Raw genomic sequence first — 17,675 nt, forward strand, 5'->3', positions numbered from 1 at the left:
ATTCTAATGCTAAGAATGAGTTTGTATTCTAGAAGTCTTGTGAGAGCTTTGTTATTATATTCTCAAAGAACATTACAGTTTAATTATTATTATTATTATTCTATATAAGAAATATATATATATATATATATATATATATATATATATATATATATATATATATATATATATACTTCCCTAAAAAGTGCTGCAGATGTTCTTCTTTTGATTTTGATTTTTTTTATTTTTTATAATTCATTATTTTTTCATTTTTCCCCCCTCAATTTGATCATCTGCCATCACCAGCCATCTCTCTCCCCCATCAACTACCAACCAACCAGTTTGCACAAAAGTGAAAGCTTTTTGCATACTGTAAATGTCTGTCTGCATTGCATTCATTGTATTCTATTTTTTTCTGTTTTTATTATGTGTGAGTAAGTCCTTAGTTCATTGTTGGTTCTGTTTGCTATTGCACTGTGGTGCAACTAACTAAGAAAATCATTTCACTACGTTACATCACATGTATGTAAGATATATATGTGACAAATAAACAACCTTGAACCGAAGAGGGGGAAGGCTGCTTCCTCTGAAACACACAAATCCAGCCAGCCCTATACAAACTGCTGCTCATTCTGCTCCCCAGTGCACAGTGCAGAGGAACTGACACATAGGAAAGCACATACACTCTTTCACATACACCAGCTCACAGACGCCCACCACTGCCTAGTATTATTGTGATCGCAGGAGAGAGAGAGAGAGAGAGAGAGAAATACCTTCCTTCCTTTTTGCTCTCTTGGCTTTTGGCTAGTGATGACTGCGGCTTTGCCAGGATCCGAACGTGAACTCTAGATGCTCGTGCTGATTTTCTCCTGAAGCTATTTTTTCAGTATTTTAGTGTGCAGATAATTGCAGTTCATCACTGTTCATGAACAGCTTAGGAAGTCTAGGACCAACTCTAAACTAGAATATCCTGCAGTATATATAATATAGAAAGAGCAGGATCCTGATATATCCCCATCATATTGAACCTCTGTTGCTTATACACAGTAAATATTATTGTGTGCTGATGGACAACCAGTGCTCACGCGTGCCCTATTAAATGTCGTATTGCAAAGAAATGGGCTTCAAGTGAACATTCATTAAACTAAAAATTTTTAAAGTGGCTCTCCAAATTTTTCAAAGATACCGTATAGTAAACTGTATGCATACAATGTTTTTCATATTTCAAGGCTGAAAAAATGTCAACTCTGTTGTTTTCTGTTTTGTAGCCAAAACTCATTCAGTTATTATATGCAAATTATTTAGCTAAAGGCAGCTCATTGAGAAAGGAAAGAGTTGCTAAATTTCATAGATTCCTCTTTCTGGTCTGATCAGAGAATATGTGAGAATATATAAAGATGCATATTTCTCTTTTTCTTAAAAAAGCAACATATATAATGTTAAATCAGTTTAAATTAATATGTCAAGTTTGGAGATTACTAATATACACTCTAAATAACAATAGTTATATTTTGAATTTAGGAGAAATATTGTCAGCAGTTCACAAAAAATGAAAGAAAACTGTTCATCTCACCAATACATGCACCTGTAAGAAAAAAACATAAGAAACTGATTATTTTGCAGTGGTCTCTTATTTTTTTCCATATTTTATTATTATTATTTTATATTATTTATTTCCATATTTATATTATATGAATGTACAGAATGATATGTAAACACCATCAGAAAAGAATTTTATATGTAGCTGTAACTTCAGAAATTGTTAGTTTTCCTTGAACTTTTCCTTCTAAAATAGTCCATAGCAGTTTTAAATGTTGATTTTTTATTTCCGCCTTCATTGCGTTACATTGACATGGTGTGTTTGGCGCAGTGACCGAGTCCATGCCACAGACAGTCGCTCAGCACCTTCGCTGGATCATGCAGAAAGATTTGCTGGGACAGGATGTGTTTCTGATTGGGCCTCCTGGCCCACTGCGCCGCACCATTGCCATGCAGTATCTGGTAACACCATGTAACTCTAATCGCCAGTGTTTAATCTTATACCTAATCAATGCGATATAATAATGACCTCTCGATACATGCATGTCAAGCTTTGAACTGTGTGCTGGTCATGAATTCTAGGAGCTGACCAAAAGGGAGGTTGAGTACGTGGCTCTATCCAGAGACACGACTGAGACTGATCTCAAGCAGCGCAGAGAAATCCGCTCTGGCACAGCCTTTTACATAGACCAGGCGAGTACGAAGTCTTTCCTAGGCTGGGTTTAGGCTTGTTATTATGCCTCTTGTCCATAATAATCATTTATTATGTATCTAACCTAGTATTTTTTACTCTTTAATTTCTCATACAGTTTAAAGTGCAAGACTGACATGTTGTATTTAAACTCCTCAAAAGTATTAAAGGGGAATAAAACACTTTCTGTCTCTGTAGGTGGGCCAGATCACATTTTGTTATATATATATTGATGCGATCTATGATGGCCTGACTGCTGCTTAACTGCTTAGCATTTTTAGAGGAGGATCATCTTATAGTCAGTTTGATTGTTAAACAAAAAGTTTTAGTTATCAATTGTCCTCCATGCTTCCAACATTTGTCCTAATTATTCACATGCTTAAAGGAAAAAATCACGATTCGATTAGATTCAACTTTATTGTTATTGTGGAAAGTATATATACAAGTCTTAAACTGTCATTGAGGCATCAGTCTCCTGGGCTTGAGTTGTTTCTTGAGCCTAACAGGCTTGCATGTGTGTGTGAAAGAGAGAATGAAGGTGGGAGGGAGTGTTAAGTGTCACACTGCTCTCTGGGGTTCTGTGCTCTTTTTTTGACCCATATACCAAGCTCTGTGTATAAAAATGGCTTTCTGTACACAAGCTGTATGTTAATAGATTATTTGCAATAATGTTGTTAAGTTTATCTTTAGACTGTATTTTTTATTACACAGACACAGGCTTATCTGAAGCCACAGACCATTTCATATATGTGCACCATTCCATTTGAATGAATGGTCTAATCCAGAGGTGTCCAATCTTATCCTGAAAGGGCCAGTGTGTGTTCAGGTTTTCATTCCAGCCAAACAGAAGTCATACAAGATCGACGGATCGAACAGCTGGCATCCAGTTTGGCTCCTGCTTGATTGAAATGAAAACTCTCACCCAAAAAAATAAAATAGTTTCTTTGTTGATGAGATTGGACACCCCTGATCTAATCAGTCAAGCTACCAGCACACTGAAAGACATTCAGAGGTTCAGCTGACACTGAAGTCTTTAAGCTTGCTGCTGATTTCAGTTCACTATGTTCTCACTGTGGAAGGAAATTACTTTGGGTTGTGACGTTAGTAAAACGTCTGTCCAAATAACTGCGGCCCGGGAACTTTACTGTCCATTTGGAGTATTTATGAACATTACATCATGCACCCAGCTCTCTCTCTCTCTCTCTCGTCACTAGCGTAATGGGAAGTTATAAAGCTGGGATTCCTGGAAATGTTATTTCAGATGAGTTTTACTTTTTCCACCTTAGCCCTCGACTTTTGCTCTGCTCCAACTTACAAGACATAAAGAAATTGAACCCTTTAAGAAATATTCAAAACAGAAGGAACATTTAGGGAGGTCTGATTTGCTGTTTCATTGATAAACACATCACATGGCTGGTGTGTGGCTTCAGCTTACCTCCCGTCCTGTGTCTCTACCGTTTCTAGTAATTATGGGATTATACAGTCTGTGATGGAAATAGATCCAAAGTTAAATTTAGAGCATCTGGGTGCACTTTGGTAGGCCATATTTCCACATAATTAGGCATGTTACTTACATGTTAACCTAATTATATGGCAACTTGTTTTGTGGTCACTGGAGTAGCCTAGAATTTCCTGCCTTTGACGTCAAGACTGTTTGACTGTTTGCACACACATGTTTGTACGGTTGCACCGTCATGACTGAAGAAATCGGATCAGTCTGCCCACACCTATTCAAAGTTTTAAAATAGAAACAGGCTGGTTTTTTTGGGCTGTGGGTAAACTAGCAGCATCACTGTATAAACAATACACTAAAAGGGCTTTCCCTCGAAAGTAAAAATCTTTCATTAGTTAAATAGCTTTTCAAAAACGATTGTAGCATTTGTTCAAAGACGCTTGAATGTCATTGACTAATTTAGCAAATGAAGCAGTTGAATGGCAAGCTCAGGGTGAGGTGAAGTTGTGCTCTTGGTGTTAGCTGAGCTTGCTGTGTCGTCTCGTGTGCGCAGTGTGCCGTGAGAGCGGCGACCCAGGGCCGAATTCTGGTTCTGGAGGGGTTGGAGAAAGCCGAGAGGAACGTACTGCCTGTCCTCAACAACCTGCTGGAGAACCGCGAGATGCAGCTAGAAGATGGACGCTTCCTCATGTCGGCCCAGCGCTATGACAAACTGCTGCAGGTGCTAACAACTTAAATAGATCTGATCTCAACAGACACTGTTTCTGTTTCCAGCATCAGTGATGTTTTCAATGAAATTGAAATGAATTAGGTATATAAATAGAAATTCTATATAGGAATACTCTGTTGTTGGCACAGTACACAGTGGAAGGCATTTGATAGTGATTAAAAGGGTATTATGTAACTGATGTAAATATCTCTAAAGGGATCTCATTAAAACGCTATAATAATAATTGTTGGGTTTTTTTTTTTGTTAAAAGAAAGTAAATAATAGCATTGAAAGGAAGATAAAAATGATGATAAGAGTATATGGTATAAAACAGCGCTCTGAGACTCACATGCAGGATTTATTTGTGTAAAGTAAATCTCCCATGCTGTGCTGATTGTAGGAGCACACTAAAGAAGAACTGGACCAGTGGAAGATTGTGCGTGTGAGTGAGGATTTCCGGGTCATCGCTCTGGGGCTGCCTGTGCCACGCTACAAGGGCAACCCTCTAGATCCACCCTTACGCTCTCGATTCCAGGCTAGAGACGTCTACTACCTGCCCTTCAAGGTACAAAGGTCAAGTGTTATGTATTGCCTCGTTGAGTTCAATGCACATGCCTCAGATTACTTCTGCTTTTCTCAGGACCAGCTGGAAATCCTGTATAGTGTTGGACCAAATGTGAAAGCTGAAAGGTAAAGAGAAATGTAGGATGTACTAAATAGATATATGAGACATCCTAATGATGCACAGTAGCCAAAATCTTTCCCTTTTCCTTGTCAGAGTGTCTCAGCTCCTGTCATGTGCTACCACTCTTTGCTCACAAGAATCTGCCAATCTGGGTCTTCCTGACTTTCCTGTGGACAATCTACCATCTGCTATCAAAGTGCTGGTGAGTCACAAAAGATCCACTCTGCTGTGGAATGATGTATTAAAGTGACATCAAGCAGGTAGTGGCTAAAAAGGTGATGTGGCTGTTGCAGGACTTGTTCCCCATGCTGTCCGCTCAACAGCTGCTCCAGAGACTCTACCCGTATGAGACCATGCTGGGGAAGGAGGGTCGAAATGCAGTGGAGGGTGTGCTCAGTGTAAGTGTTTCTCTCTCTATATCTCTCTCTTCTTCTCTCTCTTTGTATGTGTCTATCAGTCTCTCTAGAATCTCCCTTATTCTCTCTCTTTCTCTCACTCTGTCTCACTTTTTAATCTCTCTGTCTCTGGTCCTCTCTCAGTCTCTCTCTCCATACCATTCCCTATCTCTGTCTTTCTCTCTATTTCTCTCAGTCCACTTCTCTCTGTCTGTCTCACCCTTGTCATCTCTCACGTCTGTCTGTCTGTCTGTCTGTCTGTCTGTCTGTCTGTCTCTCTCTCTCTGTCTATGGCTCTTTATCACCACTTCTTTCTGTCTCTCTTAATCTCTTATTACTGCCTCTCATTACAGTCCTTCTGTCTCACTTTGTCTTTCTGATTCTTTCTACATTTCCATGTCTGTTGCTTATTCTCCTTCTTTGTCTGTGTGTGTGTCTCTTTCTATGTCTATCTCTGTGCCTTTATCTTTCTGTGTCTCTCTATTATGTTGTCTTCATCACAGTAGCAGTCCAGACATAAACAGATATTGGCACTTTCAGTCTTCAGACTTTCAGACTTCATGCTGTAATGATGATTACTCCGGATTTTTTATTTCTCTCTCTCTCTCTCTCTCTCTCTCTCTCTTTAGCGTTTTGAGCTGATGGATGGAAAGAAGCAGCAGTCTCCCCGTGCTGTGGTACATGTGGAGCCGGGGAATACCGGAGAAGCATCAGTTGCCCTCAGTATTGCTGAAAAAATCATTTCCTTCCAGGTCAGAGCTCAGAGCTCTTTATGCATTTCAGTAAATGACTGAGAAAACATAAATGAGGCTGTAGGCAAGTTTCTCACTGCAATTCAAGGCCAACACAAGCCATTACACACTATGAAGAAAAATATGTTTGTAGGAAGGCATTAAAGATGTAATTAGCATAGATTTGAAGAGATCTAGCTGTTCATTTGTCTCTAACGGACATGCTGCAGGTTCCAGCAGGGTCACGGCGTCCCCGGGCCCCCGACAGCAGTCCGTCTTTCATCAGCACACCCACCCACGCTCGCCTGCTTGCAGAGATGATGCAGTCTCACCTCGTCAAAGACATGTGTCTCATCGGAGCCAAGGTACACAAGCAGCTTCCTGAACCACAGCAGACAGGGTTACACACATCCACGGAGCTCTTAACTACGGAGCTGACGTGTGTGTAGCTACAAGAACAATAGAGAGAACAATATCCATGCAGCCAATTAAAAGGATCAGGAAGGTTCCTCACCCCTTGTTGAGCAAACGTTTGCTTTGCGGAGTGCGTTTTGAAATCCCTTAGTTGCACTGAGTGTCTGATTTGTGAGATTAAGATCAAGCTGCTTAATAAACTTATTAGTATACATATATACTTATATACTTTTCTTTTGTTTCTTTACAGGGTTGTGGCAAATCTGTGATTGCCAAAGAATTTGCTGAAATGCTTGGCTATAGCATTGAGCCAATCATGCTCTATCAGGTATAGTGGAAATAGTTTACTTCCTCATACTTTGAAACATCACAGGTTTTTGTGTGAAGCCATCATCAGTTCATCAATTCCTATTCATACTTGGAAGACACTCGGTCAGATCATATGATGAATGGCCTTTAGAGTTCAGATGGAAAACTGCTATGCATTTTGGACATTGCTGGCATGTACAGCTAATCCTCAGAGCATGGTCGTTCCTGGCACATGAGCTACAGCTGCAGACAGAGCCTCACTCAGAAATGTTTGGATATGCTGGACAGACCAAAGCTCTGGCTCAGAGAGCAGCCCACTGAGCCTCAGCACAGTCATGCCAGAGGTCATGCGCTCTGAGGTCATCTGTCCCACTCATCCAACTCTCTTCACCAATCAAGCCGGACGAGGGACAGTGACAACCTCTGACTTGGGCATTTCCATACTCATGCAAGAGATTTCAGGGAAGATTTTTTTTTAAAATTGTATTTACAGGCACAAAACATCCCTAAACAGCTATTTTTAAGAGATTGGGGGACTTTTCTATTCTGAGCCCTGAATCCTGTACTGTCTGTTCTCTAAGTAACATTCAGTTAATTTTTTTTTTCATAAAATGTCATCTCAATGTCAAGCTGTTGTTACATATAATAGGATTGTACTTCAGCACTTAACCAGACTTAAAACAGGAGAAAATTTCATCCAGTGCTGACCAACATCCAATCAGTCAGGACAAGACTCCATCATTTAAGCTGCACACACATGTACAGTGATTTTATTGCTGCAAATCTCCAGTCGTTATACTATGAAGTTGCCTATAGGTGTTCCTACTGATGGTTGTGAAAGTAATAACATTTATAGTGGGCGCAAAAATAGCATCATATCATGTCAGATGAAGGAGAAGCTGTGTCACCGATCACACAAGCATGCGCTCTACTGTCTTCACTCCCATTGGCAGAAACAGCCTTTATTTGTCACATATACATTACTGCACAGTGAAATTCTTTCTTCACATATCCCATCCTTGGATGGTTGGGGTCAGAGCGCAGGGTCAGCCATGACACAGCACCCCTGGAGCAGAGAGGGTTAAGGGCCTTGCTCAAGGGCCCAACAGTGGCAACTTGGTGGTGATATTTTTTTTCTGGGGACACCGCAGCATATCATGTGATCTACATATTTGTTGGGGTCCAGGTTTTTATGCTGGACACCCTTCTAGAGCCAAATCTGGGCTTTGTCAGTGAGAACACGAGATTCTTAGTCACTAGACCACCTATAGGTGAACTGTAGGGCTGGATGATTATATGATATTGATATTGTAATAAATTATGTCACAATATGCTTTTCGAGATGTTGTGGCTATTGTTGTATGTTTTGTTTTTTAAATTAACATTTAAAAAAAAATCTTTAAAAAATCTTACAGACTGAATGAAAGCTTCTGGGGGATGTTTTTACTTGTAGTTGTAGTGTTAGATTTGTTTAGAATTAATATTAATATAATTAATTATTATATATATAACCAAATAAATGTACACAATTTTTTTTATTAAAAAAAATAAAATAAAATGCATATTAAAATAATTTACTATTATGATTATGAACATATTCATTATTAGTTCTATAAGTTTAAATACAACTCTACTGTACTATAGGCATATTGTGGTACATGCTGTGTATCATAGAAAAGTCTTTGAGAATCTTATGATGTTTTTCTGCTTCTTTGCTTTGGAAAGAACTTGCTGTATTTGCTGAAATCTGTGTGAGATTTAAAACACTTGAGTTTTACTTTCAGCTAAGTTTTAAGAACACGTGTTATTTGTATCATATTTCAATGTTAGTCAGTTCCAGTAAATTGTTTTTGGCCCATTTATCAAATCCTCAGCATTTTTATATCTCGATCTTGGAAGGTCTACAGTCTCCTTTAAAAGCGTGTGATTTACCACATCACCCACACACAAAAACACCCACAAACCCAGTCTTTCTCTGATCAACGTGTGAATAATATCACTCTGTTGTGTAGCACACAGCCTAGAAGAAGTGTATATGTGTGTGTGTGGATAAGTGAGTCTGTGTGTAAGCTGTGGAATGCTGGGAATTTGTTGGCTCAGTCTGAAGCAAGCAGGAAAAGGAAGCAGTCTGTGCATCATGCTGGGGATATATTTAGCTAGTGCAGGTCAGGGGTCCCAGTGTCCGGGGAAAAAAAGGAATTTTTCTGCTATAATTCATCACATAAAACTTTGAGTCTTTTTTTTTTTTTCGTTTCACGTTTCCATAGCGCCAAATTTGTCCCTAATCCCGTAGCGTTTTAGCTAAAATAGATTTTGTACATGTTCATTTTTGTACATGAAATTTGAATTCTGAGTTTTTATGCTTAAAAACTATAAAGCTTTATTTTCACCTGGTAGTTTTATTGTGAGAATTTTGTTTTAATTATTTTTTCCCTGAATTTGTGAATTTGTCCTAGAAGAGGTGTACTAGAAAGCACTATTTTCTCTATTAGCAAATTATCTTTTTTTACTTTGTTTTATCGTGAGATGTATTTCATTATCTATACATTATGTAGCCGAGGTGGATTTATTTATTTATTTATTTATTTATTTATTTATTTATTTATTTATTACTTTAGTGAGATTTTCCAAGAAAATGCATATCAAGAAACACTTTTCTGCCTTACCAACTGAATTCTTTGACGCTAAAGGAAATCCAGCTCACAAAATCACTTCTGTGTTTTGACTGTCTCAACACTTAGATTAACAGCAGAACGTCAAATGATTACTGATAATTACTAGCTTTTAGCGATGTATGACTTGAATGGGGATTAAACCCATTGTAGAAACTAACACAAAGGGTTTTTTCCTCCCTTCTTCTTTAAAGCTCCTTGGTTTTTGTTCACGCATGGTTGCACGCATCACATGCTCATTTGTCTATGTGGCAGGATATGACTGCGCGGGACCTGCTCCAGCAGCGATACACGCTGCCTAACGGTGACACGGCCTGGAGGGCATCTCCGCTGGTCAGCGCTGCTCAGGAGGGCAAGCTGGTACTGCTGGATGGCATCCATCGGGTTAATCTAGGAACTCTGGCTGTGCTGTCCAGGTAATATGGATTTGTTGATTTTTGATAAGCACAACATAGAGGTGGTGCTTTGACTAAAATGTGTGTGATCTTTATGCAGGCTGCTGCATGATCGAGAACTGGCTCTGTATGATGGAACTCGGCTCCTGAGATGGGATCGTTACCTCGCTGTGAAAGAAGAGCTCCAGCTCAATGACCACGAGCTGCAGGAGAGGTACCATGATTCACATCCTAGCACACACAGCTGTCCAATCTTATCTGGGGCAGTGGTGGCTCAAGTGTTTAAGGCTCTGGGTCGTTGACCGGAAGATCAGGGGTTCAAGCCCCAGCACCGCCAAGTTGCCACTGTTGGGCCCTTGAGCAAGGCCCTTAACCCTCTCTGCTCCAGGGGCGCCGTATCATGGCTGACCCTGCGCTCTGACCCCAACCTCCAAGGATGGGATATGCGAAGAAAGAATTTCACTGTGCTGTAATGTATATGTGACAAATAAAGGCTGTTTCGTTTCGTTACAAAGGCCTGCTCTGGCTGAAGGTTTTTTCCTGTTAAGCAGGAGCCACACCTTTTTCCACCTGTTTAACAAGGTGATCTTTTAGTGGACTCATGAGTGGCTTCTGCTTTGTTTGGAATATAAATATGCACCAACACTGACGTTTGCGGCTAAGCACCTTGGACACCCTGGACACTCCCAGTCTAAGATAAATTGAATTCAGATAAGATAAGAAGCGTTTATTATCATTACAAATACAAAGAAAGAAGCACAACATTCCTGTGCTGTGTTTCAGTGTTGTACAGATATACATGTTTCTGAAGAAAACATATAATTTGCTATCAGAATTTTTTTCAAACAATTGGAGGCAAGTATGTTATTGGTTTGCAGTCAGGTCTACAGAGTAAATGCAGTGTTGCATGTAGGAGAAACGTGAATGTTCCACTAATTCTTTACCTGATAGCATCATACATACTCCCAGTGGGAACAACAGCCTGTGTTAGCACATGTGATTATGTCAATGGCAAGGTGTTATGAGGAAATGAGTGTGCGTGTGTGTGTGTGTATGATAGTGTGTGAGAGAGTGTTTGGTTCAAGTGCTGTTAATTTTGTCACAGAAGCTCATGCTTATCAACGCTTTGAACAGCCTTTTTTTTTTTATTTTGAACCCCTGCTTCTCTTAATACATGTGATCTTCTATGTTACTATTGATTTTGAATAACACAGCATTGCTACCAGGATCAGAAATTGGCATTCCGATTCATGAGCTTGGTAGGATCAGAGACACATCAGAAGCATATCAGTTTCTTATGTTTTTTTCTTACAGGTGCATGTATTGGTGAGATGAACAGTTTTGTTTCAGTTTTTGTGAACTGCTGACAATATTTCTCCTAAATTCAGAATATAACTATTGTTATTTAGAGTGTATATTTAAAGGAAATGACAACACATCAAAATAACCCAAGATCATGCAGTATTTGCAGAGCTTTAATAACTCAAATAAAACAAAATGCAAATCATTTGTAAACAAATTGTGTTAATGCTTCGGCTAAATAACATTAAGAAATCAGTATTTGGTGGAATAACCCTGATTTGCATGCGTTTGGCTTCATGATCTACACCAGTTTTTCACATTGCTGTTGGGGAACTTTATACCACTCTTAAGCTCAGCTTTGATTGATGGTTAGTGACCATCCATCTTCCTCTTGATGACATTCCAGATTGGGCAGTGGTCTCTTATTTTTCTCCAGAGCTGTGTATGTGTGTGTATATATATATATATATATATATATATATATATATATATATATATATATATATATATATAAACACTAACATTATTGTTTCTATAGCAACATCTCATTCAGAGCTGGATTCTCTAAATGATCTACTAATAATTGGAATGAAAATGTACAGTTCTTTAAGAAAGATCTACAACTGTTTATATTCTGAAGACGTTCAGTTCACATTTATGAAGGAATCTCATATATCTTGTCTAGATGTTTTCCGCCATGGGAAAGTCTTCAAAACAGTTGACTTATACTTTCCAGTAACATGACATACCTCTTTTTTGTGGGCTGTTACATTTAAGAGAGAGAGATAAAAGATATTGGTAAGGAACAAAGGTTTATAACTGCTATAATGTGAGTGATAACAGGAACTATCTTGTCTCACAGATGTTCCAGGACAAGAAATTGTAACTGTAAAGAGTTAAAAGTGCGACCTATCTTTCTTTAATAAATGAAACATTATGATCGTGGACAAATTCCAGTGGGTTAAGTGGAATACAACACAACAGGAAATTCTCCATTTTATCGAAGCTTCAAGTATGTGTTAATTAACTGAGGTTTTTATTTTTATATGTTTCTATCATGGCTGTATTTTCTTCTGAAGCACAGAGCAAATAGACCAGTGGCTCACGTGCTCTAACAGAGCGTTTGAATTGTCCTGACAGCTCCGAGCCGCCTGAAAGGACAGAGCCATGTCTGAGGTGTTGATTAACTCCTGTTGACATCACCCTCATAGAGCGCTTCTGTCTCTGACCCACAATTAAACACACATACACTTTAAAGACGCACGTTGTCAGGCCTGTGAGAGTGGGAGAGAGTAAATTAAAATCAGGACTCTGTCTGGGTAAAACACTGACTCTCAATGAGATGCATTACAGTCCATGACAATGGGCGCTTTCATCTCTCGCCACAATAACAGGAAGCTGCCCACCAGAAAGTCAAGCTTATTTTACACTGAGGGTTAAGTTTATAGGGGTGTCACGGGTGGCGAGTTATTTGTGTCTGTTTTTCCCTTGCCTTCAGATATGAAATATATAATGGTTCAGAAGTCTAGCAGCTTGTATAATGGGGAGTTAATAACCTGGTGGGGAACTGCTACTGTTTTACGCTTTATTCTTCAGATTTGTTGCATTCGTTAGATGAAATATTATCTATAAGTCGTCTGCATTGTATAAGTAACTCCGCATTTCATCAGTGAAGGAAGGCTGTAAACCTTCAGCCCACTGGATATGTTCATGCTGCTGGAACCCCACCTAGACGGGCAGGAAGGATGTTTGCGGTGGCCCGTCTGAGGCAGAAATAAAGCCTCTTCCTCTTCCTGTCTTACGAGTTGGCATCCCAGACTATACTTCATGTGGTTCCAGTGCTGCTCTTAATTAACACATACACGTGCACTCTCTCTCTCTCTCACACACACACACACAACCACACTCAAACACACATATCAGCCCAGTTAATGAGTGAACCTAGCATGCTGGGCTGTCTAGCCAGACAGGGAGGCAGAGAGGAGACTGACCTAATGCCATGCTTCAGATTAAAAGAACACACTGAAGGCTCCCAGTCCCTCAGCTTGCAGTTCCTCAAGCACTTGAGAGTTTTATTATACCCAGATAGTTCCATTATTCGTGATTAAAGTAAAGTAATTAATCTCAAATTCTTCATTCCTTGTGATTAGAGAAAACCACTGCTCAGTGCTTCATGCTTTTTGACTTTCGTGTTAGTGCTGCACCTGTCTGTTGCCATTGCAACACAGCAAAATGAGCAGGAAACACGATTAGGACCAGTCTCAGGCATGAGGGATAGTATGGTGTTGCTAGGCAACAGGAGGCGATTGTCATACCAGCGATGATATAATGGTAAGGAGTTTGTGTCTCACTTTTTTCCACCCCCTACCTCTGTCACTTGCAGTTTCTGCATATTACATGCAGGACTCTCCTCTGTTTATAAATAGATGAAGCTGTCCAGTGCGATTAGGAGGAAATGTGAGTCCACCAGGAGCTGTAGTATTGTCAGCTGCAACCACTCAGCCATGACAAAGAAATACTTTACACGGACATGGGCTTGTTCTTCTTTTCTGGGTCTCAGCAGACATCACAGGCCTGGTGCTGAGGTGCATGTCAGCCTTTAGGAACATGTGGAATCAAAGCCCATGTGTTTGTGTTTATTATCATTATTATTATTATTAATGATGATAATAATAATATAATATTATTATAATAATTATATTTATATTATTTAATTAATAATAATAATAATAATAATAATAATAATAATAATAATAATGCATTTGATGGAATGACAAAAATACAAAAAATACCAGTGCTAGGTAAATTTGGTTGCCGTTATCACCCAGGTACACTGCTTGCCAAGCAGGGACATATGGGTGAAGCTAGAAATAGTGCTGATCATTGAATGTTCAAACACAACTGTTCTGATCATGTCTGAGAAAACATGTCCTGTTCAGCTGGTGCTTCAGTTCTGAACTTTAATTTTGATATATATAAAAGATATGTTTTCTGATGGCTTTCGGAGACAATCAACATTTTTTTTAATCAGAAAATGTAATTTTTCAGTGTTTTTTGCTTTGTTTCCCAGTCACTGTGTTTGCTCCAAAGGCTGTAATATTGTGGTCCCATAATCCCTAACTAGAACTACATTTGAGATTCAGCCACAGCTTGTGTCTTTGCTGCATATGAAATTAATTTGGCTAAGCTTACACTTAGTTATCTGGGTGATATTACAACAGTTGAAGCAATTGGCACATTGTCATGCTGGAACATGTTTAGACTCATTAGTTCTGTTGGAGGGAACTCTAAATGCTACAGAACACAAATACATTTGAGACGATTGTGTTCTTCAACCTGTATTTGAACCTTCAACCTGTTGGCAATATTTATGAGTCATGTCCCTCAGCAATCACCTCCCCACAAACTCTAGAAACAGAAAAAGGTACATCACCAGGGTCTGAATAGTTCTGGATTTGGATTCAGCATACCATGGCATACATGTAGTGGTGAGAACCATTTAGAGACAAGCAGAAATTTTGTATTATGTATAGAGATGAGCAGCAGTACAGTTTAGTATGATGTGACTTATCTGGCACATTCACTGTCTGTATATAATTCATATATCTTAATTGCTTAAGAGTGACTAGAACATTCTTGTTCTGTGTTCCGTCTCACACAGGCGTATCTATCCCATCCATCCTTCATTCCGGGTTATCGCTCTGGCCGAGCCGCCGGTGGTAGGCAGCAGTTCTCAGCAGTGGCTCAGTCCTGAGCTCCTCACCATGTTCTTCTTCCACACTGTCAGACCTCTTGCCAAAGTGGAGGAGGCAGCAATTATCCATCAAATGGTTTGTACACAGACACTGGACTCTATGGGCAATGTCAAATTTAACATTGTCTTGTATTTAATTACAGACTAATATGTTCCAAATTCATGTTATTTTTAGTTGTCGTTGTTGTGCCATTGTTTTCCACATTCACCCTCGCTATGGGATTCCTCCCACCTTCTCCTTATTCTCTACATCCATTCATTTAGCCTTTGCCAAGGTTTTCAGCTGTCAGAGGCATGTGTAGAGCATGCTGAATGTTTCCATGGCATTATCTAACTGTCAAAAAGCAGGATTCCTTCTGCTGTCATTCAGTTCTTGTGGTTTACACCAAACTCACTTCCATACTCAATCTGTTATACCTGGACATGGATTTGCTGACACACAAATGCTTTTAATGCTTTTAATGTTTACAAGAATCTCTACTGGTTATAAATTTCTTTCAGACGCCGAATGTTCCAAAAGAAGCAGTGGAACAGTTGCTGCATTTGACCCACAACCTGAGAAGCACCAACGACCCAACTGTAAGATGCTGTACAGTATCTCTCAGTAATCACAAGCAGAATCTTTTATACACCATGTATGAGATGTGCAACGAAATTTCTTTTGGTGCAGTGTCACACCACAAATATAATACGACATAATACAATGAAAATCAAATGCAGTAAATAAGAGAAGTACGATAGATTAATACTAATAGTGCAGTTAAAAGTACAATTATGTACAATACAGGATAGTGCAACAGAAATACACCAAACAGGCATAACATTATGACCACCTCCCTAATATTATGTTGGTCCCCCTTTTGCTAGCAAAACAGTCCTGACCTGGCATTCACTGCCTTCCCTCCCCACGTGCATCAATGAGCCTTGGACGTCCATGACCCTGTCACTGGTTCACCACTGTTCCTTCCTTGGACCACTTTTGATACACACTGACCACTGCAGACCGGCAACACCCCACAAGAGCTGCAGTTTTGGAGATCCAGTCGTCTAGCCATCACAATTTGGCCCTTGTCGAACTCACTCAAATCCTTACACACCCAGATTTCCTGCTTCTAACACATCAACTTTGAGGACAAAATGTTCCCTTGCTGGCTAATATATCCCACCATGATGAGGAGATAATCAGTGTTATTCACTTCAACTGTCAGTGCTCATAATGTTATGCCTGAGAAAAGATGTGTATGTAGAATTAGTGAAAAGCATGCAAATGATGCAATGGTTATTATTTCAGATACTAACAGGATATCTTCAAAAATTGTGGAAGAAAAGAAATGCTGCCTATTATAGAATTTTCACCTTAATGTACGTATTTTACTGTTAAGGAAATTAGTCCATCTACACTAGAGCATCTGTGTGTGTGCTCTTACCCAGGCCCAGTCTTTGGCTTCTTCATTGTCCACCAGGCAGCTGTTACGAATTTGCCGCCGTCTGTCTCAGTATCCCGAAGAAAGTATCGCTCATGCTGTGAATAAAGCCTGCTTGTCTAGGTAGCATTCTTATCTCACATAATCATGTATTTACATCATTATTTTTTTCTAAAGTGAAGAATAGGATACGTATATGGCGCACATATTAAACTATTTTTGAAGCTTATCTGGGATTTCTTTCTGCCCTGCATAGGTTCCTCCCTAGCCTGGCACGCTCTGCCCTGCAGAAAAACCTGGCGGATTCTTCAATAGAGGATGGGACTGATCCAGTGACAAACCTAGAGCTAAAACAAGACATCACCTGTGAGTTACAATACACTCTACACAATAAGCATCTTTATTTATTTACTCGCAGTCTTGTAGCTAATTCAATTCTGTCTGCTAGAAATGGCTCAGGCTGTTTGATTATAGATGCCTTATGTACTACCAAAACAGCATAGATTATAGTAAATCGTACTGTATGTGACATAAAAGACATGTCTGTAATTGCTCAATCCTTTACTAATTTCTTTATAGAGTGTATTAGGGCAGTGAAAGAGTCAATAACTAGTTGCTGCTTCATCAATGTCTGCTGTTACATGAACTAATACAGCACAAAATGAATTTAAATAACAGTAATGTACAAAGGATCATTTTTATGGAGAAGAAATCACTATTTAGTGTAATAATATACAATGTTATAAAATGCCTGTAAAATAGTGCACTGTATAGTGAATAGGGCAATAATACTGACCTCACCACATTTTATTTATTTATTTATTCATTTATTTATTTTATCTCATTTATTTATTTATTTTAATTATTTCACAACAAAAGACATTATAGACAAACAACATTAATTTTCAGAAATTTTTTAATTTTAAATCTTTAATTTTTTTTTATTTATTTAAAGCTTTTTATTTAAAGCTTTTTAAAGTTGACTCCCAAATAGCTTCAATTTTATTGTACATTTTCACTACATAGGTTAATACCATAATTTTGGTATTTGGCCATAGAAAAAAAAGAGCAACTACTGGTACCTTTTGGAAATTATAGCAATTTATTTTTAAAATTATGATTATATTTAAATATTGATTATTTTTTTTAATTTGATTTGAAAACCAGTGCATGATTTATAATAAAAGTTAAAGATATTTATTCAGTGATCTTTTCCAGCATTT

General features: G+C 38.7%; 1 protein-coding gene across 2 annotated transcripts in view; it reads left to right on the forward strand.

Moving 5' to 3' along the window:
• The window catches only part of vwa8 (von Willebrand factor A domain containing 8), a 68,888-nt gene that overhangs the window by 1,179 nt on the left and 50,034 nt on the right, over positions 1-17,675 (forward strand). For both annotated transcript variants that reach the window (XR_009204751.1, XM_058392057.1), the window contains exons 3-18: positions 1,850-1,980; positions 2,101-2,211; positions 4,216-4,383; positions 4,772-4,936; positions 5,012-5,061; positions 5,150-5,258; positions 5,350-5,454; positions 6,081-6,203; positions 6,413-6,547; positions 6,847-6,924; positions 9,833-9,993; positions 10,073-10,186; positions 14,936-15,104; positions 15,530-15,607; positions 16,460-16,575; positions 16,709-16,818. Coding sequence is in view for 1 of the 2 variants with exons in the window: in XM_058392057.1 (XP_058248040.1) it covers positions 1,850-1,980; positions 2,101-2,211; positions 4,216-4,383; positions 4,772-4,936; positions 5,012-5,061; positions 5,150-5,258; positions 5,350-5,454; positions 6,081-6,203; positions 6,413-6,547; positions 6,847-6,924; positions 9,833-9,993; positions 10,073-10,186; positions 14,936-15,104; positions 15,530-15,607; positions 16,460-16,575; positions 16,709-16,818 (1,923 nt within the window). In the remaining variant the exon portion in view is untranslated. The remainder of the gene's footprint in view (positions 1-1,849; positions 1,981-2,100; positions 2,212-4,215; positions 4,384-4,771; positions 4,937-5,011; positions 5,062-5,149; positions 5,259-5,349; positions 5,455-6,080; positions 6,204-6,412; positions 6,548-6,846; positions 6,925-9,832; positions 9,994-10,072; positions 10,187-14,935; positions 15,105-15,529; positions 15,608-16,459; positions 16,576-16,708; positions 16,819-17,675) is intronic.

Source organism: Hemibagrus wyckioides, linkage group LG06 (assembly GCF_019097595.1).
Source record: "Hemibagrus wyckioides isolate EC202008001 linkage group LG06, SWU_Hwy_1.0, whole genome shotgun sequence".
NCBI lineage: Eukaryota > Metazoa > Chordata > Actinopteri > Siluriformes > Bagridae > Hemibagrus > Hemibagrus wyckioides.